We start from the raw sequence: 26,836 nt of genomic DNA on the forward strand, positions 1-26,836 counted from the left end.
CAAGTATCAAGGAAGATAACGTGGCATTTTATTTTGGTCAGTTATTTCTGGCTTTTGAAAAAAAAATCTGAAAAAGTAAATCTAATTTCTTACGATCCTCATTTTGGTTGTGTTTCTTGCCTATACCGGTGACCAGGGCTACAGGGGGAAAAAAAATCTCTGTATAGCTCTGTTTGTGCTCATGTAACACACACACACACACACACACACCACAAATGGCCACACTATAGCTACACACAAAGCAAACATGTTTTCCTTCTGTGTAAAATAACCCATGAAGAGAACCCGTGAAGAGAACCCATGTAAAGCTCTTGGTTTTATGTATAGAAACACATCCATACATTTGATATACATGACTTTTAAACTTTTATTTAGAGCCATATAAAAATAAACATTTTTAAAACTATACATAAAAATATGTTATTCTCTGAAAACGTATCCAGTTTAGAAAACCCTATGGCATACAGCTAGCTACCTGTGCTGCCTAAACCCTTCCTTGAAAATAGTGCGATACTGTTGAGAACTCACCAATGTTTTCCCACAGATTAAATTGATGCTGCTCTGAATATGATGAGAAGCGAGTGAACATTGTCGAGTCGTGTTAAACACAATGAGGTTATTTGTAACCTGTGCAGGTGACTCGCCTGTAAAACAAAATACATTTTGTATCATACATACATATGATGGGGGAATAAATATGCACAGTCCGCAAAAAACAATGTTACATTTCTATAAAACATTACTTGTCATTGCTTTCTTGTGTTTAAGACATATTTTGGTAATTTTACCTTGAAAAATAAATGTATGTCTCAATGTGGCATATACAGCATTATCTATTCCATTTCCTCTGCCCAATGTCTCTCTCTTCTCCTTGCCCTTACCTTAGAAAGGATGCCTGAACCAATCAACAATAACCAGCAACTTAACTGGGGATGTATAACTTTATGGAATGAATGAAGACTCCCAAGAACAGGAAATTAAGAAGTCTGCTCCTAATTGTATAGTTTATTTCAGAGTAGAAATGTAAGAAGAAGATAATCTAAAACTAGAAGTTCATAGGCTTAGATGTAATGTTACCTTACAGAGACAGCGGCAATTAACCCCTTAACGACAATCCACGTACATGTACGGGGCTGCCGTTAAATAGCTGCACCTCCGCAACTGCGGCATTTTCACCGCGATCGGCGGCTTTGCAGCATCCACGGAAGCCTCACAAGTGAGGCTGACCGTGGATCCGGGGAGGAAAGCCCTCCTCGGAAGAAAAATGGCCACCACCGCACCGATCATCAAAGATCGCGGGCTAAAACAGCTTAGGAAGCGATCAGAATCGCTTCCCAAGCATAAACTGTGTTGCTGACATGCCTCGATATCGAGGCATGTAGCAACACAACCCCCCTACCCCGATAGCCTTGTGATTGCTCCGAAGAGGAGCCACAAGTGCCATCCTGTAAATGACGTTGCCGTCATTCACATGATGGCATTAACAATAAAAAACTGAAAGCCGGAAAGCTGTTACATTTCAAACTGCCCGATCGCGCGATATCATAAGATATCATGTGAGGACCTGCATAGAGATCACAGTGTGATCGGTGTAGGGGGATCGCGGGGAGTGAGAAACCATGTCTCTCACCCCCCCTCCCGTCCTGAAACGGAGAAGCAGAAAAAAACCCTGTTAATTCATTTAACCCCTTAATGACAAAGCCCGTACATGTATGGGCTCAAAATGCATTGTTTTCAATGGGTTTAGGGACCGCCCATTGTCCTTAAGGGGTTAAAATATAATAAAAAATCATTAAATAATATAATAAAAAAAATAATAATGAGCTGATGTCATTGTGACATCACTGGCATGTTCAGGAGGTCCCTAAGAGGACCTCTAACCATTTTTGTGTAAAAAAAATATATATAAAAAATACAAAATATATATATATATAAAAAAGATAACAAAAAAAAAAAAATGATATCCCATTGCCCTAGCATAACATCTAGCCAGTATAACCTTCCTGTCCCCGTTCACAACCCCCAAACCCGTTAAGCCAATGTACACCTTATAGTATGCTCCCTGGTGCTGGGAAAGTATGGAAAATCTATATAAATTAGGTATTTCTGAAATCAGGACACCTGAACTGATAAACTTGGAGGGGATTTTCCATCACTTTACCCAAGTTTGTGATGATTCAGAGGGAAAATGTAAAAAAAATTGTTTAGTTTTTTTCTAATTTTCGCTAGTTTTTACTAAATTTCTCATTCTAAATTTTCAGCTAATCATCCAACTATGGTATCAAAAGAAAGCTCTATCTCTCCTTGAAAAAACAATATATAGTTCACATGGGTACACTATTCACAGGAAAAGAGAATAATCGCTGAACCGACGCAAAAATGGCAAAATTGCTCCGGGTTTTGAGGTACCAAAAACCCCTGGGATTGAAGGGGTTAATTCTCACAAATGTTTGTAAATGCACACTGCATGGCTAGGTGCTTAATTTTGTTCGGCAATGGGTCTGATTGGTCTGATTGAAACACCTGAATTCAATATTTAATGTATGTCTCAATACTTTTGCCCAGATAGTGAATATATATATTGCTCATTTTAATCTGTAAGCACCATTGCATGGGTTTATTTAGTGTACAGGATGGTAACATTCACAGGTTGACATACCTGCTTAAACATAACACTTTTTGAAATAACTTGATTAACTGAGGACTTACCAACTATCTCAAAGGTGTTTTTGCCAATATTGTGAGCACAAACAGCAGCCGGGCTGCCTCCACAGTATTCTGCAGGCAGATTGCCACACACATTAATTCGATAGTGAACATGTTCTTTTGTATCAATCGCCTCCCAAGTGTACCTGTCAAAAATGACAGAGGAAAAGGAAGATATCCGTTAATTTCATTACAGGCACAAAGTAACATTTTTATTTCCCTGAAAACATACATGACAAAAATGCAAAATAAGATGTTTTTTCATAAAAGAATAAAAAAGGTTTTGGTAAAGAATTATGTCATGTGTAACAAATCACTGATGGCATGCTCATCATAACTAATGCAACAGGTTAAAAAACAAAAAAAAAAAAAAAACCAGGCCAGAGGGACATTGCAAATATAATGAAAATTAAGTCAATCATGACTACATTTTAAAAAGTCACAAGTAGACTTTTGAAATACTAAATGTTGCATTATATGTCATCTAAACAATTAACAGGACTAACAGGGCTTGTGGAAGGAAATTTGTCACCCTAGGCAAAAACTCATTTTGCTGCCCCTTGTATAATGGGGTCCGGCAGCATTAACATCAGAGTCTTCTCCAAAGGTATCATATAAGCAGCTCAATAAGCAATCCATATTTTGCACCCCCTCTTAAGCATGTCCTAATCGAAAAACATCAATGGACCGTACTAAAAAAAGGACATAATAAAAGTCGCATTACGCTCATAGGGAATAATAGCTTATGATTATAGAGGATCTGCATAAAAAATGTGTATATCCATTGTATTTTATTATTTTTAGCCTTTATTTAAATAGCACCGACAATGTACACAGTGCTTTTTACAATACATACATTCAAGGGGAATGACAAGACTAGAATTGACAGATTGGCTAGAGGATCCTGCTTCCAAGCTTGCACTCGAGAGGGAATGGAATGAGGAGAAACATAAGGTATGGAGAAAGGGGAGAGATAGTGTGGGGTCTTGTATTAGAGGCCGATAAAATCTAGCTGCAAAAATAGTATGCTTCCCTGAAGAAGTGTGTTTTGAGATTTGATGAGTAATGGGTAGATACAAGAGAAGAGGCTCTAGAGAAGGATGAAAGAGGTTTCAGTTGACGATAACCCCAAGGCATCAGGTTAATTGGAGAGATAGTCCTGTTAAAGGAGACAGATAATTCAGATACTGGAGTGGAGATAAATTCCATTTTGGACAGATTAAGTTTCAAGTATTTAAAACAATGTCATCTCCTATTCTCAGTGTTGGGCTAAATGTCCCCCTTTGGGTTAACAATTCATGTTACCCTTGGTCAGCCCAATCCTAAACGAGCAGTTCTTTTGTACAATGCAATAAAATGAGGCAGCATTGCTACTCAGACAAGCTCCACGTATCTACGGTGTATACATAGCACACACAATAGCTAGTAAACCTTTGTGTTGCCTTCGTGGACAGCTGCAATCAGAGGTTTATTGGATCTCCGATCTGAGCAAACAAATAATCAACCTTCTTTATCTATCAAACTTTTACTTGCATTGTTTTTACTCATGTCTGATAATATATATATATATATAAACACACATACACACAAATATATAATTCAGTTATATGCAATATATGCTTTAGCGTGCTATACAATTGCTAGGACTTTGTTTTTAAAAGTGCGGGTGTTTCCATGACACAAAAAGCAACTTCAAAGTTCAGCAAAGTAGTAAAACAAGTTTTAAACACAAACATTAAAAAAAAAAGTAGTATAGCTCAGATAATAGGTAAAGCCAGTCTAGTGACCTATGCTGAGGAACCAGCAAAAAAAACACGTTAAAAGTACTTTAAGTACTTTAATATGCATTAAAAATGAAAGTACAACAACCCCCTCCATAATCCCATTTTAGCAACAGCGATTGGCTACTTGAAAATAAGGGCACTTTCCGTGCACCCCAGTTCCTGTGTTTTCCTAATTAGTTCAGTTGCTTGGCCAAGTCGGAGGTAGGGCTTTTTTTGGTCACCAATCTTCCATGATGACCACTTCCAACCAGACATCTCAGGAGAGTAGATGGGTATACCAGGGTCTCCCTGTCTTCTGCCAATGCTGAGCTGGACATCTTGTTTGCCTTGTATTTCTGCCTCAAAGAGACGCAGTAAAGCCTTGTTGTTTTCTCATGGTGTATGACTTGACATTAAACTGTTTTCAGTAACCTCACCTTATTAGTGAGTTTGGCTGTTCCTCACCCAGTTTTATTCCTCCTTCACAGCTTTTTCTGCTAATGATTGTGTTACAAACTACATATTAAATTGATGATCAATGGCACCTGTTTGATTTTATTGTTTAATCATACCCCTAACTACATACCTACAAAATCCTGACTTTGTGTAAATTTATGTTATGTTAAATTAATGTTATTTTGAAGGCAAAAGGGTGGCCACACCAAATATTGATTTGATTTACATTTTTCTTCTCTTCACTTACTTTACAGTTTGTTAAATGATAAAAATAAACTAATATGGTGTCTATTTTTGAAAGCATTCTTACTTTACACCATATGTTAGATGGGTCACAGAATTGAGCCTTAAAACATCTAAATCCTGATGTAAAAAATGCATTGCGTGGGAAAGGTGTTTTTTTCCTTTTGCATTGAATTATCACCCTTAACATGCTGTGAATTTAATTACACCAACAGTAGAAACAGCATTACTAGCTGTGAATTTAATAGTGTGTATTTCTCATATTTCAGAAGTCTTATAGTTAGACCCAAGGGAATTGCAGCATTTTTAATAAAGCAGGGTGTTAAGTAGGATTCCAAAGCAGTTCCTTGCAAGTTCCTATAAAGGGTCTGGTATCCCTATGAGTTAACTCCTTATTAAGGTTAAGCTTAACAAAATGAACTTACATACAGTATCATTATTTCACAAAGAAACATACTACTATTCCTTCTCCCCTTTTGAGTAATATGTCAGAGCATCTTTATTGTATTGTCTTTGTCGCTCCATCATTCTGCGATGGGTGGATTGGTTATTCTTTTGCACTAGTAGACCTTAAGAGGTGTACCATAAGGAATACTGTATACCTTATGGTACACCTATATACTCTACTAATGTATAGTGACATTACATTGTTATAAAAGTATTATAAAGATATAAGGTATATGTATAGACTTTTTAATGCGTAAATTCCATTACATTTATATTGTGTGTAAAAATAAGAGTTAGTAGTCAAATATCTATTGTTATTCTTTATCTTTCTGGGAAGAATATAGAAAAGTAGCGTCTGGCAATGTATATGGACAAGATAAGTCTGATTACTAACCCTAAAATGACTTTTTCTAGAGTCACATGACCTCTGTGATAGAAGAAACACTATTGAAGGGAAACCAATTTAGCCATAATATGTTAACCAAAGCAACCCGCATTTCTTGACTCGATAATGAAGCGTTAATTATAAATACTCAAGTTGCCGGTACCATGGCAATGTGTTCTTTCACATGGCTTACAGAATACTTATGTAATCTGCACAGCAACCGCTCATCTGAATCATTTTCCTATTTTCTTCTCCTTAAGTCATTGCAGTCTTTAGCAAATGACATCTGAATTCCCATAAAATGCCCCTGATTTGTGTTAATTGGTAAGAAAATACCATTAAATAACAAAGGGGTTTGCATCCTGCTCAATGCTTAACCCCTGCAGTGCCACAGCCTGAAAGAAAATGATTCTTTTGGAGTAGTAGATTTTTTTTTACAACTCAGTGACACTTGAAGGAGCTGTGAAGCAAGCAAATTGTTGCTTTACTTAGATTGAAGCTACATTTTCTTAAAAAAAAATCTGCCATTTACACCCATCTGACCCACTGACTTGCTAGACAGGCTAACATGCCAAATAATTGAAAGGGGATTAGGTTTTAAGGCCTAGTGGGACTATTTCTCGATAGTTTAAATGCATTGTTTTATACATATGTCTGAGAATGAAGCACCTTAAATGTAACCAGGTACCCTTCAAATTGTGGCATTCAAGCTGAGGAGATGTACAACTCTTATGATGCTCAGCCAGGCACCAAGTTAATGCCTTAATTGGACGTGGTTATAATAAAATAAAAAAAGGCATTCCAACATCACCACCTTTGTGAACTGTATAGACTTTAGCCTGGTTTATATGAGGAAGTATTTTTACAGAAAAGTTCAGCTACAAAAACAGATTTAACTGTGGTGTTTACGATTGAAGCAAGTATATCTATTAGCCATTTTGGCTCCACAATGTAAAAGATATTTGTTGAAGCGTGGATAAAATATTTATATATATATCCTTTAAAATAAAACTATATATCCTTTAAAATAAAACTATATATATATATATATATATATATATATATATATATATATATATATATATATATATATATATATATATATATATATATATATCCTTTAAGTAATTTTGTTTAGTATCAATCCTAATTGCTAAATAAGCCTACCGGAACCTTTATTACTGCATTACTCCAAACTTTTATTTAGTGGACTGCCCCTTTAGAAAGAACGTGATGGATTACATTTTGTGGGGATTCTAAGCAGAACAAATAATATTAATACCTACCTACAAACCCTCGGCTTAACAACCAGTCACCACTACGTATTAAAAGGCAATAATCGATGCGATGTCCTACATGTCCCAAATAACATGAGCACCAGGGCTAGGCAAATCCATACACAGTTCAGAAACAAGCTGGAAACTTTTTGGAGCCAGTTTTCACTTTGCTGAAACGTTGGTAGCAGTGGCAGAACAGTTAGATTTCAAGGCTACCTGGCTCGAATTTATCCAGCCCAGATAAAGACCACCTCCTTGTTACCATACCCGAGAACTCCAGGTTTTGCGGGAGTGGGGTCCTGACATGCCTCACTACCCGCTTGTTTCCCCCTTAAATGGGGGGTGTCCCGCGACGTTGGTGGGGCCAGAGCCTAAAAGTTCCCAGGTGTGCTTGTAACAGATTTGATTTCAGAAACCTTAGGTTCTTTCTACTCAATGGTAGTTAGAAAGATACTCCAGCCATCATTTAGCTGAGAGGTCCTTATAAATGTATGTAGTGTCTAACATGCAAATGCATGTGGGTATCCTTGCAGAACCCTCGATATGCATTTGCCCCATCCCCCAGGTTTTTTTTTGTTTTTTTTTTTAACAGGAGCCACTGATTAGCTGCTTCCCCTGTGGCCAGAATTGTTAGACAACCTAGGAGACAGGAAGCTGCGGTTTCTTACGTTTTTTTTCTTATTTTAAAGTTTTTAACGCATGTTGGAGTCTATTTTGCCGCTTCAATTTGCTGCATACAAATTGATACAGGCATTCTTTTGTCGGCAAACAACCAATAGCTGGCCAACAATATATAGCTATTTTACTCACTCATGCAACATGGATTCCAATAAACATTTAACATTAAACTGGAGAAGAATTATGCTGCAGCATAAAAAGGTCACAAACAGTAACGGAGGCAACCTTGCAAAACATGTAACGTCCTTGTGCAACACAACAGACAGATAGGGTACAATCTTTTCACTTCCCTATTTCTCTTTAAAACACATATTTGACAGGTAGTATTTCAACCAGTATATTAAAAAAAATGCACAAACGCAAACATATCACCTACCAAATACCTTAAGTGTCTTCCAACAAATATAGATTGTGAGCCTGACCACATATTGTGCAAGAAAACCTTTCAGACATTATAAGCCTGCATCATAAAGAAATAATAAGTAATGTCAATAAGACACAAAGTATATATATATATATATATATATATATATATATATATATATATATATATATATATATATATATATATATATATATATATATATATATATATATATATATAGTAAATTCTTTGGAATTCATACAAACAAGAAATCTAGACGTTAAAGCAAGCAGTGTGGAGTACAATAATTCACTGCTTACCTGCAAAAACAGAGAGAGAGAAAAAAAACAGATCCCTTCTGATTCTTCTCATTAAAAGTTTATTGTATCTTATTTATATACCACCAAAAACCTGTGCAGTGTTTCTTAGAGCACATACATTGAAACTAGAATTGACAGACTAAGACCATTAGGTAAAGCTTTACAATCTTTATAGTCCATGATAGCCAAATAGTTGCTTTTCTGGGAATGGCTGGGATGGGTACTAACATGAGAAAGATAAAAGACTTAACTTGTCAGATTTTGCTATGTTTTATAGGGACGGCTGAAACAAAGTGGATTAGTTTTATATAGGATACCAAGTTTTGTGGTGCAGTTATCAAGCAAGCTCACATTCGCACACACCCTACTAAAAGGCTGATTTGTGTGTCAACACTTTGCAATAGAAACAGTACGAACATACAAATTAAAACGTTAATGTTCCAATAAAAGGTATTTGGGGAGATGACACAAACAGCTTAAATGGGCTACAACAATAATATAACGAACTACAGGACAAGGATGATTAAGATACATTTAGGCAGATCATTTAGTACGTCAGCCATTTTTATATTGTTCAGAAGTATATTTACATAGTATGTAAAAAAAAAATATATATATGGACAGACTTTCAAAAAAACATTTAAAAAAAAAAAGGAGGAAGAATTATGGGTTCTAAGAGCACATAACACTACTCATCTCATAGCAAAGAGCCAAATGCCATCTTTGCTACATATTCTGGTCTGGCTCAACAAAAGATAGGCTTCCTGGAGCTCTCATTCTTCTGGGGGGAGTGGGTTCATAAGGGTGTGGGACTAGCCATACGTAGAGGCAAGGCTAGCCTCAGTCTTACATAAGCAAGTGGGCATGGTCAAACACTGCCCAGGGAAAGAAGAAAGTGGCCTAAAGACCTAGAGAAGTTGAGCTTCACCAGGAGACACTGTATCAAACACAGGATAGTTCCCAGATATGATAACAAGTAGAACCATCACCTTTACAGTTTTTAGCATAATTAAATTAATTTCTAACAACTGCCTATAAGCTTGTATTTTTTGAGTGTTCGATCATCGAAAAGTAAAGGCTGCTTCCATCGCACAGAGAGAGTAGCTTTGTAAAACACATTCATACATGTAAAAAAAAAAAAAAAAAAAAAAAGCTTTGTAGTCTTGTCATACCCCTTGAATATATGTATTGTAAGAAGGGCTGCGTAAATTGTTGGGGCTATATAAATAAAAGATAATAATAAGACTAGAAAGATCTCAGGCCTCTTACTGAATCTTTTCTGGAGATGTTAGGTCATTTATCAACATGCTATATTTAGTAGCAAACGAGACGCAGCCAGAGATTGCTGGCGTAAAGAAGGTATAAGAGAAATGTTCCCAGAACAAGAAAATATTCCCAAAACATATTTTTCCAATGAGTCTAAATATGTTTTCATAGTAAGAAGTGCAGGAAGCGCTAAAAATTATGAGGCATCGTTTGGTTCCAGAACGAAGTATGCCTTCTGTCATGTGATTGTGTTTGTTCTACACCAGCAATAACTAAATATCTGTCTGTGGGTGGCTATAAATGCTCATGGCGAATAACAGATAAAAGGCAAACAATGTCGGCATAAACTGTGATATGTACAACACTTTTTAACAGCTCTCCCATAAAATCATAATGGCCAGGCCTGGCAAATGCGAGGTGGGCCAGTGCCCAGTAGTGCAAATCCAAAGGACATTATACCTGAAGCTGTTAAATTTATAACTTATCACTTCTCACAGAAATGTATATATTATATATATCTAGAGAGAGAGAGAGGAGAGGGAGATTATCTAATATCTATCTATCTATCTATCTATCTATCTATATATATATGTGTGTGTGTGTGTATATAGCAAGAACGGCATGGCAAGAGATCAGTAAGATATGCTAGTTTGGCCACTATATGCCACAGATCCCATTTTCCTATCAGTAAACACTGAATATAAATATCTTCAAAACAAAATTATTCGGGGGGGGGTGCAAGACAAACATGTATCCTTACACTGTAAAACCCATCAGATTTATCCAAATAGATCAGACTTATTTCTGTTGCTGATCACCACAAATTACATTTTAAATAGTAGAAAACAGGGTTTTTAAGGGGCCCGTTAAAAGCTTGGCTTGTAAGCATTATCTATATATACATATATATGTATTACAGTATTTTTTTTTCCCCCCCTGGAATTCTACAAGTCTACTTAATTCCCCTTAGTCAAGAACATTTCTCCGAGTTGTGCTTTCAGCACTATGGATACACTATGTAAGGTGTGAGTGGGATACCTTGCCATCAAACCTAATTGATGGCATCCCTATCAAGAATACTGCCAAATAATGCACAATAAAGTAACTTACAAGAATTTTACTTCAAGCAATAAACCTAAAAGGAAACTATGCTCAATCCTCTACTCAAAGTGGAAGGGAATTGACATACAACATGATCACGAGCTGCTGCTCTCATTAGCTAATGTGGTTCAGTGTGAAATGATCAAACTGCTGTTTGTACATGAAAGATGAATCAGTCACAAGTGCCGCTGCATAGGGAACCGCTCTATTTTACAGAGAGCTGCATTTCCATTTAAATTCACATCTCTGGTGGGTTGATGGACTGTATGATTCACTATATAAACAATATATATGAACAAGCTGGCTTTGTGTTTCTTGTTGAGTGTCTATATGAATGGCAAAAAACACAAAGACAAAAACGGAAAGTCTATTTTGCAATAATAGGGAATATGTTTCCCAATTTAGATGAGAAATCACTAACTGTGATTGATTAAAAATGATCAATAAGTTTACCTACATTACTACTCCCGTGTGTCAATATTAAGAATTAACGTCCCAAAGTGTCAACCTTCAGTTTTGCACTTTCATCTTGTGAAAACAGTGCTGGAAACCATACTTGCAAGTGCCTGTCAGTGCAGTCCAGAATCTATCACTATTTAAGACAATATATTTTCTACTATAATAAATTATAAGCGGAATGTATGATATTCCTATATTAATAGCAAAATGATAAAAATACATCCGAAAATTTAAGGGATACTTTAATACCCTGATAGACTAACCAAAGAACGCACAGTTATAGTATTTTCTGAGTAAAGTATCGGCAGCGGGTATTTCACATGCCAGAATATGATGCGTTTAGCCGAACACCCGTCATCCACAGGAAATGGGGCCGGGAAATGGAGCAAATGCATATTGGGGGATTCTGTGGAAATGGGACACATGATGTAAATTTAAGGAGACCTCTCAGTTATCATATACATGAAAATGTCCATATGAAAGTTGGAGTGTCCCTTTATTGAGGGAGTACCGTTCACTTAATTGCACAACTTTCTACATAAAGAAATTGGCCTGTAATAGCCAACGACACATAAGGACAAGATTAATGTGAAAAACGGTATTTCAACAGATTTGTGGTGTTGCCCAATAGTTTAACGCTTGTACTCGGCTGCAATTCAGTGAGTTGTGTGTATGGTACAGCAACTACCATTAAAAGACAAGCAACAGAGTTATTCACTAAACCATAAAAATTGTAGATGCTTCAAGCTATTAAGGGAGGAAATATGAATAGCAAACCTCAGCTAACTTCTCTTGAAAGGAAAAAAAGAGCTGAGTTTGACACACATAATGCATTGTTATACCTGTGAGATAAAATCATAAAAGAAGAAATCTTTCTGATTCAACCATAAATTACTCAGGCCTTCCTACAAAAAAGAAATACAAAATACAAACTCTCCTGCAAAATGTCCATTGCCATTCATCTGTGAGTGTGCTCATGAACTACAGTGATGCCAACAAGGAGATGATGAGAAGTAGTTAAAGGAAACATAAGCAAGCTGCGAATGTAATGTAATTTTACGTGTACTTGTCCTCACATCCCAAGACACAACCACGTCTAAAGATTTTTTATTTCATGTAAACCATAAAAAGAGAACTGCAGTGTCCAAACAAAACGATATTCAGGATCACAATTTTCTTTCTGTTGTGTTCTCAAAAAGGAATGCAAGCAACATGAAAAGTACCGCTGACCTCATAGCTGGCAGGTTTAGGTTAAATATTGCACCCCATGGGGATGTGGCTTAATGCAGAAGGCACATGGTGTTGCAGGGCTTTGCCACAAAGAGAGTCATACTCGGCCTTCAATTTGCCAGGGATGGATGACACTACATAGTGATGCCCAGCACACAATGATGCCCCAGTCCTGGGCTTGCAAATGTTGCAAAGCACATTTGGGTAGAACAATTATAAAACATTGATTATATGTGCTACTCATTCTCATAATATTCTCACGCATGACAGGTCTACTTATAAGTTCAAAAGAAACACAAAGTGCTGAAAAGTGTGCTTTCTTTCTAGTTACAATAGACGTTTTGCTTGGAGTGGTCACAGTGGTTGATGACATATCTGGGTACCACTTCCCACAAACCTCATTCTTTGCGTTATGGCAGGACTTATGAAGTTCTCATCGTACCTTTAACCATATATTTTTTTTTTTTTTTTTTAACATTTATTTGAAAACAAATAAATCCAACATGCGTAAAGCGGTACAATACACATCGCGGCACAGAGACAACGATACATAAAATAGTGTGAAGATACTGCGAGATACATTTTGTGTCATAGTATTGCATAGAAACAATAAAACAAAAAAAACAAAACAAAACAAAAAAAAAAAAAAAACAGAACCGCGGTCTCTGAGTCGATGAGTTATGTTGAAGCGAGCCCCTCCCAGGTGGGTAAAGGGTCGTTGCGTAGTACGGAAGAAATAAAAAGAAAGAACACATAACAAAATACACGGTACTTGCCATGCAAAAGGAAAAGAAAAAAACACACATAATGCCCCTGCGTTATCGCAAAAGACGCCGCGAAACATCAGGTCCCTCTACCCCCCACATTGTCACGGAGCCACCACATACTCCACACTTTAACATGGGAGTCCAAATGATTCGAGGCCTCATGAGCCGCATCATTTAACCATATTTTATTTATTTTTTACCGCAAGGAAAGAAGACAGAAGAGTTATGTTACATAATGGGATAAGCTATTCTTGACAAAACATACATGAAGCACTTTTAAAGCTGTCATATACAATGTGTTTCAAAAAGCTGACACTGTGTTTACTAAAGCTAACAGTATCGTAGTGTTTCTTTTAAAGATCAGCACATAATACAAATAACATACATAAATAAATACAATATATGCGATTAGGCTGAAATTACTTATTTCCCAAAACTACCCCTTTAAGCCACAAATGCCATCCTGAAGCTCAAACCAGTTGGATGTCTAGGGGAGTGCAATAAACGGCACTGCTGAAAATATGGCGGCACTGTAATGGCATTTCCCCATACTCCCTTCATTAGAATTACAACAGCTACATGAGATTAGATCACTCGCATGTTTATGGTTGTCACAGCATCTTAAGGAAAAGCCAAAACACCTAAAAACAAGCAAGTAGGGATTGTCACACCTTAATGACACATCTAAGTGGCTCTACACTGTATGTCAGCACTATAATAAAATAAAAAAAAGACTATATTAATAAGAGAAATAACACTTCTAGCCCATAGAAGTCTTATACAACAAGGACTGACAAATTCTGTGATTGAACTCCAGGGAAGCACAGCTTTAATGGCGTCTAAAAACAGTCTGAATTGCAATAGTCAACTTTTGCTGTGCATCATGTGACCTGAGGTCTTGCAAAATGCATTAATACTGAGCTTTCAATACAACTATGGGTTATAACTTAGTTATGGCGATCAATAGTAAGATTTGAGAATAGTACAAACTCCCATTAAACATAAACAATACAAACATAAAGTATAAATTTTTGGATTGACATATATATACACACACTATGCTTTAATATCATAAAAATAAGTGTTCTCAATACCCACAGCATTGACTTTGCTAGTCAGATGGGTTTCTACATAATTGGCAAAAGCAGAATATTTTGGTAAAATACCAGAGGCCATGTAAACAAATAACACAGAGAGAATGTATAATGAAATATAAGCGATGACTTTAGTGAGATGCTACAGACCAAACACCAATATTAATGTATATACTACCTTTCAAAAGTCTGGGGTCAATTTCCTTGTTTTTGAAAGAAAAGGACATTTTGGTCATTAAAATATTATCGAATGGATCCGAAATAAAGTATAGATGTTGTTGTAAATCACTATTGTACCTAGAAAGGCTGATTTTTAATGGAGAATATTCATAGGCGTGCAGAGGCCCTTTGTCACTCCTGTGTTCCAACAACACGACTGTGTTAGTTAATCCACGTTTACTTTTGAAAGGATACGCGATTAGAAAACACATTTTCAAATATGTTACACACCCAGAAATTGTCTTTTTTAGCTAAGTTACCATAAAATTTTAAACAGTAGTGTAAATGACAGGATACACTACCGGGTTATAGTACCAGGTGCATGACTACATGCCAATAGTTATGTCAATAACGTGGACACTGTGTCACTAAATGTGCAGCTGGCAATAGTTGGCTCTGTGTTTGCATTCTGTCTGTTGACTGCATGTGGTCATATGATTTTATTATTCTGAAGACTCTTTACCTGTGACATTAAGGACGTGTCAACCATCAGCCTTAGCTGCTATATTTTTACTGGATTGTAAGCTCACAAGAGCAAGGCCCTCTCCTGCTTTTGTATCAGCTTTGTTATTGTGGGTGGTTTTAAATTATTGTACTGACTCTGTTGGAACAACGCTATGGAATCTGCTGGCGCTATATATAAATAAATGTAATGTAATATACTGGTTTGTACTGACCACAGGACGGCAAACGTATCATTAGGTTTACAGCAGAATATGCAACATTATACATGTTAATTACTGATTGTGTGTGTGCATGCATAATAATATGCAATGACATTACTGCAACATCTCAATCAATAAGCTTTAAATGTGCACTATGTGTGTTTATGTATGTATGTATATATATATATATATATATATATATATATATATATATATATATACATATACAGACACACATATACATATACACACGATTAGTCCTGATCACAGCACATTCAGGGTGTGCCCAGCAAATTAAATAACATAATTCAAAGCACATGAAGGAAAAATTGTTCAATAAATATACAATGATAAATACTAAAACATAGGTGGGAAAAAGCGATTTAAAAGATAGAATCCTATATGTAAAAGAAATATAGGTACCGGTAGTACACGCATAAGAAGACTATTTGATGGATGCAAATTCTTGTGATTAAATTACATTAACGCAGGAAGCAAATGTACTTAATTTAGTTGATGCACCAGTTGTGTTGTGACATCATATAAGTATATAAACCATGTAATCTGGATTAATTAAATATTAGATATAAAAAGCTTGTTTTAAGCATAAGTACTTTATACAATATATGTATTTTATTGTACAAGGTGTAGTCTGATACACACGTAAACACAAATAATACGGTTGAATAACCGTATTATTAGCATTACATTAGCAGCGTGTATAGGCATAGCTCGGTACTATAGCTTTTATCATAGACACCCTATAGACTTTAAGGCTGGTTATTGGGTCATTGGTTTGAGATAGTCGCAGATGACAGTGCTGCTGAGAGAGGAAGTATCTGCATATGTCAGTATTTTTTAGGTTACAAAGACCCCCACTCACCCGCAGAGCTCGCTCGGGGCTCCATTTCCGGTTTGCCCATAGCTGCCGGTAATTCCCGTGATAAAGAGGATAAGTACTAACACCGCGGGTCCCCGGGGTCTCATGATGCGGCCGAACACAGAGCAGATTCCCTGAGCAGCTGCACGACCAGCCCAACACAGCATCATGTGACCGTCACATGACAGCACCGCCTGCCATACACCATGTGATCTGCGGCTACCTTACACTTCCGCCTCCCTCGATGAGTGTGCTAACGAAGATGGTTCTGAACGATCATTGGTGTATTGCTAATGCTGACCACGAGTTATAATTCATCACTAAAGAACAATGGGATAGGACACAGACAGCGATATTGTATTAGGTGTATTTGTATAACTGTGTTACCAAGTAGACAGCAAAATAGGGTTGTATGGCTACTGAGATTTTTAGAATTTAGGTGTTTATGTTGTAGCAGCACAAATCGTGTAGAAACGAAACATAATTTGGTAATGAATACAAAATTGATTTTGAACTTTGTCAGGGACGCTTTAATATTTATTGGATCCTGGGCCAGCAGTCTTCCCTTTTAACACCCAGGGGAAGCAGGAAAACAGCAGGGTGACATATCGTGATGTAACCTAATGTGACCCTGCTGTATTCCTGCTTCTCCTGGGCGGAAAAAAGGGGCACTGGCGTAATTGCAGAGGTTCGCAAAGAGCCCTTTCTACACTATTTTGAACCGGCATGAGGAGACAGGAATGTACCACAGTCAAATGTTTGAATGTGAGCATGGATGTGTAATTGTGTGTGTATGTGAGCATGGATGTGTAATTGTGTGTGTGAGCATGTATGTGAGGCGAGACGGAGTGTGTGTTTGAATGTGTCCTTTGTGTGTGTAGTTTGTGTAAGTGTGTTTACATATGTGTGCCAGAGTGCATGTTGGAAGGGGGGGGCAAAGAAGGCACAGACAAGTTATTTGGGGGCAATGATAGCATGGACCACCTGTTGGGGGCCCCAGGGGCAATTTTTGCATCAGGTCCCTGAGGTTTCTAGTTACGCCCCTGAAGAGAGATGACTCTCACAGTGTGCAAGCAACATATACATACCTGGGGACCGGAGAATACCGGAAGAAGCGCTGGTTCTCCGGGTTGCGGGTTCCCCTTTAAATATTGGGTTTTTCCGCAATGTCAGCAGGAATGCCAACTGACGTTGGTGGGCAGTCCTGGCAGCATCCCACAAGGGAAGGCTACAGTTAGCCGGAGCCCACTAGTTACCAGGTATGAACATAGAGGTAAGCTGGGGACCGTTGTTATTGCAGGCTCATTGGCCTGCATAAAAGAAGGCCCTGACCTTCTTGTGTAACTCCTTTTCTTTTAACATGTGACCTTTAAAAAATGCCCCTGTGCCTCTGTGCTATGCACGATGTCCAGGTAGGGCAAGAAGCACCCATAAATGACAAATTACACCTTGTGCTACTAGTCCACCATACTGTATGGTCTATGTATATATATATATATATATATATATATATATATTGCAATAACTTAAACATCACATCAACTGACACTCTAGTGTCCCAGGGAGCCCCTGAATTGTAAGTATGCACAACCTGTAAGCCACTGATTGGCTGCTGAACACAAATATCTGGGGGAGTGGAGAAAGGGGTAAATGTATTATGAGGGTTCTGCAGAATGTCCCCAAGCATCTGTAAGGGGGACACCGTGGAATTTAAAAAGGACCTCATATCTATCCTATGCATTAAAGTGTATTAAACTAAAAAATATATTTTCATAGTGTTTGTGCAAATTAAGAGCTCCACCACATGGTCATATCTAGCAAATGGTCTGATATAAATACGGTATATAATTAGAAATATACTAAAATGTTACCATTGATTGTACATATCATTGATAAAACAAACACAAATCAAGGCATGGAAAAAAAAAAGTTTGTCTATGTGGTCCAACAATAGCAACCTCACAATCGCCAATTTACTAGCAACCTCACAATCGCCAATTTACCAGCAATCACGGCAGCTTCAGGGAAAGGGGCTGTCGGGGATTGCTCATGAGGACCAGTCCCAACATTCCCCTGGTGCCCGATCGCAGGAGCAGTAATAACCCCTTTAATGCCATTTTAGGGGCTAATACGTGTCTTTCGGGGGTGGGGGGCACTGCTGAAGCAGTCTGCCTACAGGTCCAGGCAGACCAGCAACAGTGAGGAGGAGCCTCTATGAGCCTTTGATTGCACCCACAGGAGCAATCGTGCAGGGTTATGTTGACAATCGCCGGGAAATTTCCCGGCTATCGAGTCACAGCTGCAGCTTCAGGGCCAGAAGTGACTGTTTCTTCGGTCCCCACACAAGTGTAAGGACTAGCCCTGACCCTCTCGTGCTGCCCAATCGCTCCACGAGAGTGATCACGCAGCGTTAACCCCCTTCAATGACACTGTCATGTCTATCATGCAAGGAAGGAGAGACACCAAAAACAGCATTTAAAAATGAGAGACATAAAAAAAAGGCACCAAACCCAGAGAAGGAACGATACGAAAAACAATTCAAAAATTGCCCCAAAACCCAAGAAAGGGAAGAAGGGAAGAAACTTCAGCAAAAACCCTGCCATGTGTACAAGATATTTATCCTGATACCTGCAATAAATGTGAAGAAGTATTGCTGAATACTTTTTTGTTTCCTTCACATATCCACTCAGAAAAATACACCAATCAGCCATAATATTATGACCACCTGTCTAATATTGTGTAGGTCCCCCTTTTGCTGCTAAAACAGCCCTGACCTGTCAAGGCATGGACTCCACTAGACCTCTGAAGGTGTGCTGTGGCATCCAGAACCAATATGTAAGCAGCAGATGCTTTAAGTCCTGTAAGTTGCAAGGTGAGGCCTCTATGGATGCATCCTGGTGCCATGTGTTCTCCACATAAGCAGCGCACACCCACCTGGCCATCCACGTGATGTAAAATGTGATTCATCAGACCAGGCCACGTTCTTCCATTGCTCTGTGGTCCAGTTCTTATGCTTGCGTGCCCATTGTAGACGCTTTCGCCCCTGACTGGTCTACAGATACACAGCCCCATGCGCAACAAACTGAGATGCACTGTGTGTTCTGACACCTTTCTATCAGAGCCAGCATTAAGTTTTTCATCAATTTGATCTGTTGGATCTGACCACATGGGCCAGTCTTTGCTCACCAATGAGCATTGGCTGCCCATGACCCTGGTGCTGGTTCACCGCTTTTCCATTCTTGGACTACCTTTGATACTGACCACTGCAATTCTGACAATTCTTTTGGCATATACAATATATGTATTGTAAGAAGCACTGCGCTAATTGTTTGCACTATATAAATAAGACAATAATTATAACTTACTAGAATGCTAATGATTTAAGAACTATTTGTTAAATCCTGTTTTAGCACCCTAAACTAATTCGTGTCTATGTTTTCAGTCCCACGTCTGCAAACTTGTTATATTACCAGCATAGGTGTGAATAGCAGTATAGCATTGCATTACAAGAGCAAGCACAACAGTGTAATTAGCCAATTAGTACCTTAGGTGTAAGTTCTGGGTCTGGATACCATTAATGAGTGAACACCAATCTTTACCTTGGTATCCATTTCCAGCTAGAGTAGGACTTTGGTTCTCTTTATGTTTCTCTGGGGTAATCAGACTTCACCACTGAAATTTTTGAAGAGGCTTAATTGGATTACCTGAATCTAACACACCGCAAACTTTCTTAAATATTCTGATGGTTCAAGCCACTGAACCATAGATAATGTGCCTATCTGTCACATATAGGGAGCCAGTTCCAGAAAGACTAAGCCCGGTATAGCCTGGGGAAAAGAAGAGAGAGGGAGGTGTGATAGAAGCATTTAAATATTTAGAGCAACTCATCTTACAAAATGTGCAAAAATCCCGTTGGGCAATATCACTTGGTCAGACCATGCCCTGGTAGAAGTGTTAATGGTCACAGGCTTGGCTCTTGAATGATTCGCTACTGAAAAATCTGAATTTCAAGGCTGAACTGAGGGAGAGGCTGGCTGAATCCCTCTGGCCCCCACGCAAAGCTGTCATAAGAGGACTACTCATTCAGAGAGGTGCCCACCTATCAAAAAAATTAAAGGACACAGCAACTAGATGACCTGGACATTAAATTGCAGTAATGTATGAAACTTTACCTTCAACAGAACATGCAACAGAGAGAAGCACACATGTTACAGATCAAAAAAGGGATAGAAGAACAAATACCAAGAATTAGGCCAATATTAGATAAAAGTCTACTCTCAAAATAACAAAGCAGAGAAAATACTAGTGAATAGGCTGAAATGCAGGCAAACTAAATCCAAGATTCTGTACTTGCTCTCTAAAACTCCAAAACTCTGGGCCCTGACGGTTTCACAAATTATTATCACACTTTCAAACCAACACTCATACCCCACTTGACATTTATTTTTTTTTTTTTTGTCAACACCCCAGGGGAATTACTGGAAGTTTGCAGATATCACACTCCCAAAACCTGGGAAGACCTCAAACATTTCAGCAAACTTTAGAGAGACACAATCTTTCTATTAAATATTGATGCCATCCTCTATGTAAGACTCCCGGCCAATTGCATGAACAACATCGACTCCATTATTGACGTTGACCAGGTGGGGTTGTCACAGGGGGCAGCAATTGGCCCTTCTGCAGATGATGTTATAGTGGCCCTCTCAAACCCACACTACTCTATTCCACAGCTCCTGGAGAAACTATTCTCATAAGTGTCCTATTGCAAAAACAACTCCAGCAAGACACAATTTGACTGAAGAACTATGTCAACAGGATAAAGCTTACTAAGGACCCTCAAAATGTATTATCTTAAACCGTGGTCAGAGGTCAAGAAAGACCTAGAATTGTGGAGACCATTGACCATCTTGTGTGTCGGAAGAATAGCCACCATTAAAATGAATATGATCCCTCGCATTCTTTTTATTCAGAGACTTACCAATTCATGTTCCGAAGGAAACATTAACTCTTATCAAAAACACATATAAAGTTTTATATGGGGAAACAAAAAAACCTAGGGTAAAGGCAAAGATGCTTTATCCGCATAATCTCATACCTCCTACTGCAGAAGTGAAAAGACAATACTATCAGTCAAAGCTCTTATTAGACACATTTCTGAAGAAGAGAGCCCAGTCACATAGAATATATTGTAGAATATACCAAACACCAGACATCCCAACTCTCCTGGAAGTTCCGGGAGTCTTCCACATTTTCATACCGTCTCCCTGACACCCGCAAAAACCCAACAGACATCCTGGAACTGATGTTTCTCTTTTGTGTTAAATAAGGACGTACGCTGGGTCACTCCCTCTCCCGAGACCGTCTACCACAGAGGAGGACCAGGGCACAGGTAAGGTTAATGACCACCACAGGTAAGGTTAATGTCACATTTTCCGCATATACCAGACTTCTATTAGGTTACATCACAAAAACAAAGTATGTATGTTTTCCGTTACATAAGAAAATATAATAAGGATACACCTTATGCTTTTATTTCTTTTAGGGACCACTACGTATTAGGAAGTTAAGTTCTTCTCAGCAGAAAACCAAAATCTGATGGAGCTGAAGTGTACTTAACATCTTTCATTGTTGAGCATAACCTGCCATTCCAGGTATGTAAGCCCACAGGCAAGCTATTCAGGAAAATGTTTCCAGATTCAGATATAGTAAAAATCGATGCCTGCTCATAACCCAAGACAGTAGCTTTTGTGAACATGGCACTGGAACCTGAATGTTCAGGGGATCTGTACAAGTTAATCCGGACAGAAAATAGGCCATACAGTATTTTGGTTGACGAAAGCAATGATATCATGTGTAAGAAGGAATGTGCTATTTTAGCCAGGTACTATAATGAAACACAAGATAAAGTAGCAGTTGGATTTCCAGACATGCCAGTGTGCAATAATGCCAAAGCTGAAAACATATTCAACTGCATTCCATCATTCATACATGACAAAGGCCTTGAATGGTCTATCAGTGTAGGATTTAGCAGTGACAACTGCAATGGGATGATTGGCAAAAACAACTCTGTCAAGAGTGAAAGCACTAGCCCCTCATATCTACAATGTTGGCTGTTCAAGTCAAACATTAGAAAGCATTGCCCTACACGCTGACCTTCTTTAGGAAAAGATTTGGAACATCTGCTGCACCAATGGCCAACTTTTCTTTCATATTTTGAGTCAAAGAGTTTGAATCAGAAGACTGATTCAAGGTTGAGACGGTGCATCAAAAGGGCGTAGATGCCCACGACAAGGAAATAATTCTACCACTGTACAAGTCACTAGTCAGACCACACATGGAATGCTGTGTACAGTACTGGGCACCAGTGTACAAGAAAGATATAGTGGCGCTGGAGAAGATTCAAAGACGGGCAACCAGAGTAATAAGGGGAATGGGAGGACTCCAGTACCCAGAAAGATTATCAGAATTAGGATTTTGGCATCTGCTTCATAAGGGTTTTTTGCCTTCCTCTGGATCAACACAGTAGGCACACAATAGGTATATAGGTTGAACTTGATAGACTTTGGTCTTTTTTCAACCTTATGAACTATGTTACTATGTTACAGACACAGACTGCTACAAGGTTGAGACTTCCAGCAAAATGAAAGTTTGCAAAATAAGTAGAACAGCTATTTGCATTAGCGACTGTGTAATATCTTGTTAACTAATCGTGTTCGGTCATAATACAATGCCATGTCCTTGTTCATACATGTTTGGTGGCTGGGAAGGGGGTGTCGCAGTGGCCGATGAAGCCACCTCCCTGAAATGACTTTTAGCACTTTAGGATATCTGAAACACTATTTCTACAAATTTTGAATTACATTTAGTAAGGTAATCTCACTAGGCTTATTAAGCCTCAGTTTTCAAGACATAACATTACACATATTTGCTTTGCAGATAATTCCACCATCAATGGACCCTAAAAGTATTAATGATAGCTTTTATTTATTTAGACATAGTGATGGGAATGTCCTTACTACAAAAAGCTTACTACTTACCTAAACCTACAGTGGAAGACAGGGAACTTTTCAAAGCACTAGAACTTCTGTCTTTCTAAGTTAAAAGAAGAGAAAGGGCAATGGGATGTAAGGTTTATTATTATTTTTTGCCGTTATTGGTGCCATATGGAAAATATGTTTCTATGCTAGTGATGTCACAATTACATCACTTAGCTTACTTTATTGCTTATTTTATTATTTTTAGTGCTCATTGACAATTGCAATACATATGATTGACCAGTAGAGGTCTAGACAGACATCTCCCAGAAGGGAATGCCCAATCACGCATTCTTCATGTAACTTGCTAACAGGGTTAGTCCAGGCTGTCAAGGTCTCCCACGCAGCAGTATGATGTCTTGGCAATGTTTCTAACATAGAGAAATATCACACTTAACATTAAGTGCAGGGCAATAAGATATGGACTACACGTATTTGTTTATAACCTGTCAAACTACATCAAACTGTATAATGCTTGAACTGTACTGACCTGATTTTGTATATATGTTTAAATGTAAATAAAAAGAATAAAAAATTTAAGTAATAATTTACATTGTACTGTAGAGGGTGCAGTCCAAGCGTGTGCTGGTCTTGGGGATTTCTGAGGTGGGTGCATAGAGTGCACAACACTCAAGTGCTGCTACACCACAGGTAGCAAGACCAGGAGGTCTTTTATCATCTAAGCTATTTTCTCCTCCACGTTTACACTCATATTATAACAGACTTTATCTCCTTTAGGTTAGCTTTATATTTGCAGTCATCTACCTTATTCTTAGTCTGCTTATAGTTCATTAATGTTTCCTTCTCCTCTTTTAATATATGTGACACATCTGTGAATTCCATCGCTTCTCGGTCTTTTGGCTAAGATCAAGTGAGTACCTGTGACGGGGGAAACTTAATCCTCTGGCCTTAAGCCCGAGGAAGCCGTGCAGTGCCCAGTGCAGTTTTCTGGGCGCACTCACAGTTTTGATTGGGGCTCATCACTGTGTGGCGCAAATAAGTGTATGAAGATCACCCTGATGCCACACAGCTTATTTTCACTTCCCTGGCCCTTCTGTTCCAGGTGAGGACAAAACATTTATACCGGCTGATTGCACTTCTTTGTGTGCACATGGGCATAGTATGTTTTTTTAAGCATTGAATGATTTTCCATGGTGTAAATAGATACAGACACTGATTCACAGTTTTGGACACTGGAAATGCCGCAGTAAAGCTGGATCCCGGCTTTTTAGTGGGAGAGATGTTTGAAGCCTTGTGGCTCTTGCCTCTTCCTGAAGTTTACAGTGGTCCTCCACCTTGCACTATGAGGAAGACCAAGAAGATCCAGCCTTCCTTCAAGCTCATGTCTGGGAGGGAAGTGTTAGGGATATTAATGAGATAAATTAGGCAAAACCAATATTCTATCACATACACAAAATTCTGGCACTCTATCACACCCACACTATGAATTTAAAGAGACACCCTATATTTTATCTCTAATCCTATTTTTTTCATATCACACCAAAATTAAAAATGAGATTAAATGCATGTTAGGGGTGCTTATGCAGATTTTCAACATTGGTGGGTTGTTGCAGCATTGATCAAATTATGATCAGATGTACGATATAGCATAGGTAAAAACCATAGGTAAAACCATCTTCCTACCATCAATTGACATTTTTGTAGCAGTACTAGGTGTAGCTCTAATAGCCATCAAAACTAAAGGCAACTTAACCATTCCTTACCAGACTCTTTCACATACTTTTTGGGTATTTTAACTATGGACTGGTTATTACGCTCTACCCTTCTGCCAGGGGCTGCACTGTAGGTGATATGTAGCTTGCGCTTTACACCTATGACCTTTCACATTTTTGTCATCATTTCACTTGTGAAGTGACTTCCACGATCTGACTCGATCCTTTGAGGAAGGCCAAATCTGGAAAATGCATGATTAATTAATAATGCGGCACACACAGAACGAGTGTTCTCTTTACATGGAATACATTCTACCCATTTTGTGAACATACATGTAAGCATATACTTGTTATCGCTTGAGGATCTAGTTACAGGTCCTATGAAATCAATTTGTATATCAGACCAAGGCAGACATTCCCCATTTCTGAGGTGGTGCACGATGGGTTTGAGCATGAGGTTGGAATTGCGGACAAATCAAACATTCTCGACAATAGGTTTGCACATCTCTTAGCATATGTGGCCAGTAGGCATAATCACACAGTATCTCATAGGTGATCTTATCCACACGATGACCAGAAGTGGGTGCATATGCAACATTAGGAACTATCCATTATTGTATACCATGTTTGGATGTTCTGATCAGCACTTTATCCATCAAACTAAATTGGACTTTATGTTGCATTAAGATTCGCAAGTCCTCATTATATTTACAATCATCATCAGTAATAGGATTGGCAGTAGGATCTTTTAGATACTCATAGAACCAACCAATAATTGGATTGTTCTTTTGACTACAGTAGTGATTAAATCCTTGTTAGGAAATTCTTGACTAAATTGTGCAATCTTAAGGTCCACTTTATTTCTAGCTTGCCGTCTAGTTATTGCTTCAATATGAAGTGGTCCAGTAAGATCATCAATGTTAAAAAGATCTCCAGTGACGGCAGCCTGTTTTGCTAATGAGTTAGTCAAGTCATCGCCTTCTTTATCAATACTTTGTATCTTAGAATTACTTTTGGTTTTTCTGGTTTTAAATGGTTAACCCAATTTTGTTTACTAGTTCATCAATTTTACCATGCATGACAGGTTTATTGTTATTTTCCAGCATTTGGTTACATTTCCAGCTAGGTAGATATTCGACAAAAGTGTTGCAAACTATGATAACAAATTATTTAATGCCATATTCAGTTGCCAATTGGATGGTCTTATATACTGCACAGAGTTCAGCTATCTGACTACTTTGGGGACCAATGTTGTTTCCTACAGATATATTTGGTTAATCACCTATCCAGGCAACTCCAATACCTGCTACCAGTTTCCGTTCATTACCAACTGTGGTATGAAATGAGCAACCATCTATGTATACACATAATAGTGGTCACCTATATCCCTCGTCATAAACTTTACAAGGCAAAAGCAATTGTCCCTTGAAATCATCTCTGGTGGAGCTACGCGCGAACCCATCTGTGCAGGGTAGCCAACTGAGGAGACGCCCCTAGATGATTCTTCGTGACTGCCTGGGAGGGAGGTCTGAGGACCCAATCATCCACTCCCCTCCCTTCTTCAAATAAGTTTGCAACTACGAAACCTGGTGTCTCCTCCTACACAACGTAATGTCAGGAAGCCCTGGATCCACAGACACGACACTACTTTACACAGCTCCTCCCCCCGGATGTCTCACATTAGAACACACCCTACGCATAAATAGCGGACAGGACCCCATACAGAAACACACATTTTTACTTGATTTCGATTTTTAAGGACACATCTAGATCTGCTAGCATATGCAATAACCTTGTTTGTTTTTTGAT

At 38.2% G+C, this 26,836-nt stretch overlaps 1 protein-coding gene across 1 annotated transcript in view; it reads right to left on the bottom strand.

The window, feature by feature from the left end:
* Positions 1-16,474, bottom strand: part of IGF2R (insulin like growth factor 2 receptor) — a 63,594-nt gene extending 47,120 nt beyond the window's left edge. The window contains exons 1-3 of the mRNA XM_053460165.1: positions 16,324-16,474; positions 2,710-2,852; positions 529-644 (exon numbers count right to left, since the gene is read on the bottom strand). Coding sequence (XP_053316140.1) covers positions 529-644; positions 2,710-2,852; positions 16,324-16,427 — 363 coding nt within the window. The 5' untranslated portion in view covers positions 16,428-16,474. The remainder of the gene's footprint in view (positions 1-528; positions 645-2,709; positions 2,853-16,323) is intronic.
* Between the last annotated feature and the right edge of the window lie 10,362 nt (positions 16,475-26,836).

Source organism: Spea bombifrons, chromosome 3 (genome assembly GCF_027358695.1).
Source record: "Spea bombifrons isolate aSpeBom1 chromosome 3, aSpeBom1.2.pri, whole genome shotgun sequence".
Classification (NCBI taxonomy): Eukaryota; Metazoa; Chordata; class Amphibia; order Anura; family Pelobatidae; genus Spea; species Spea bombifrons.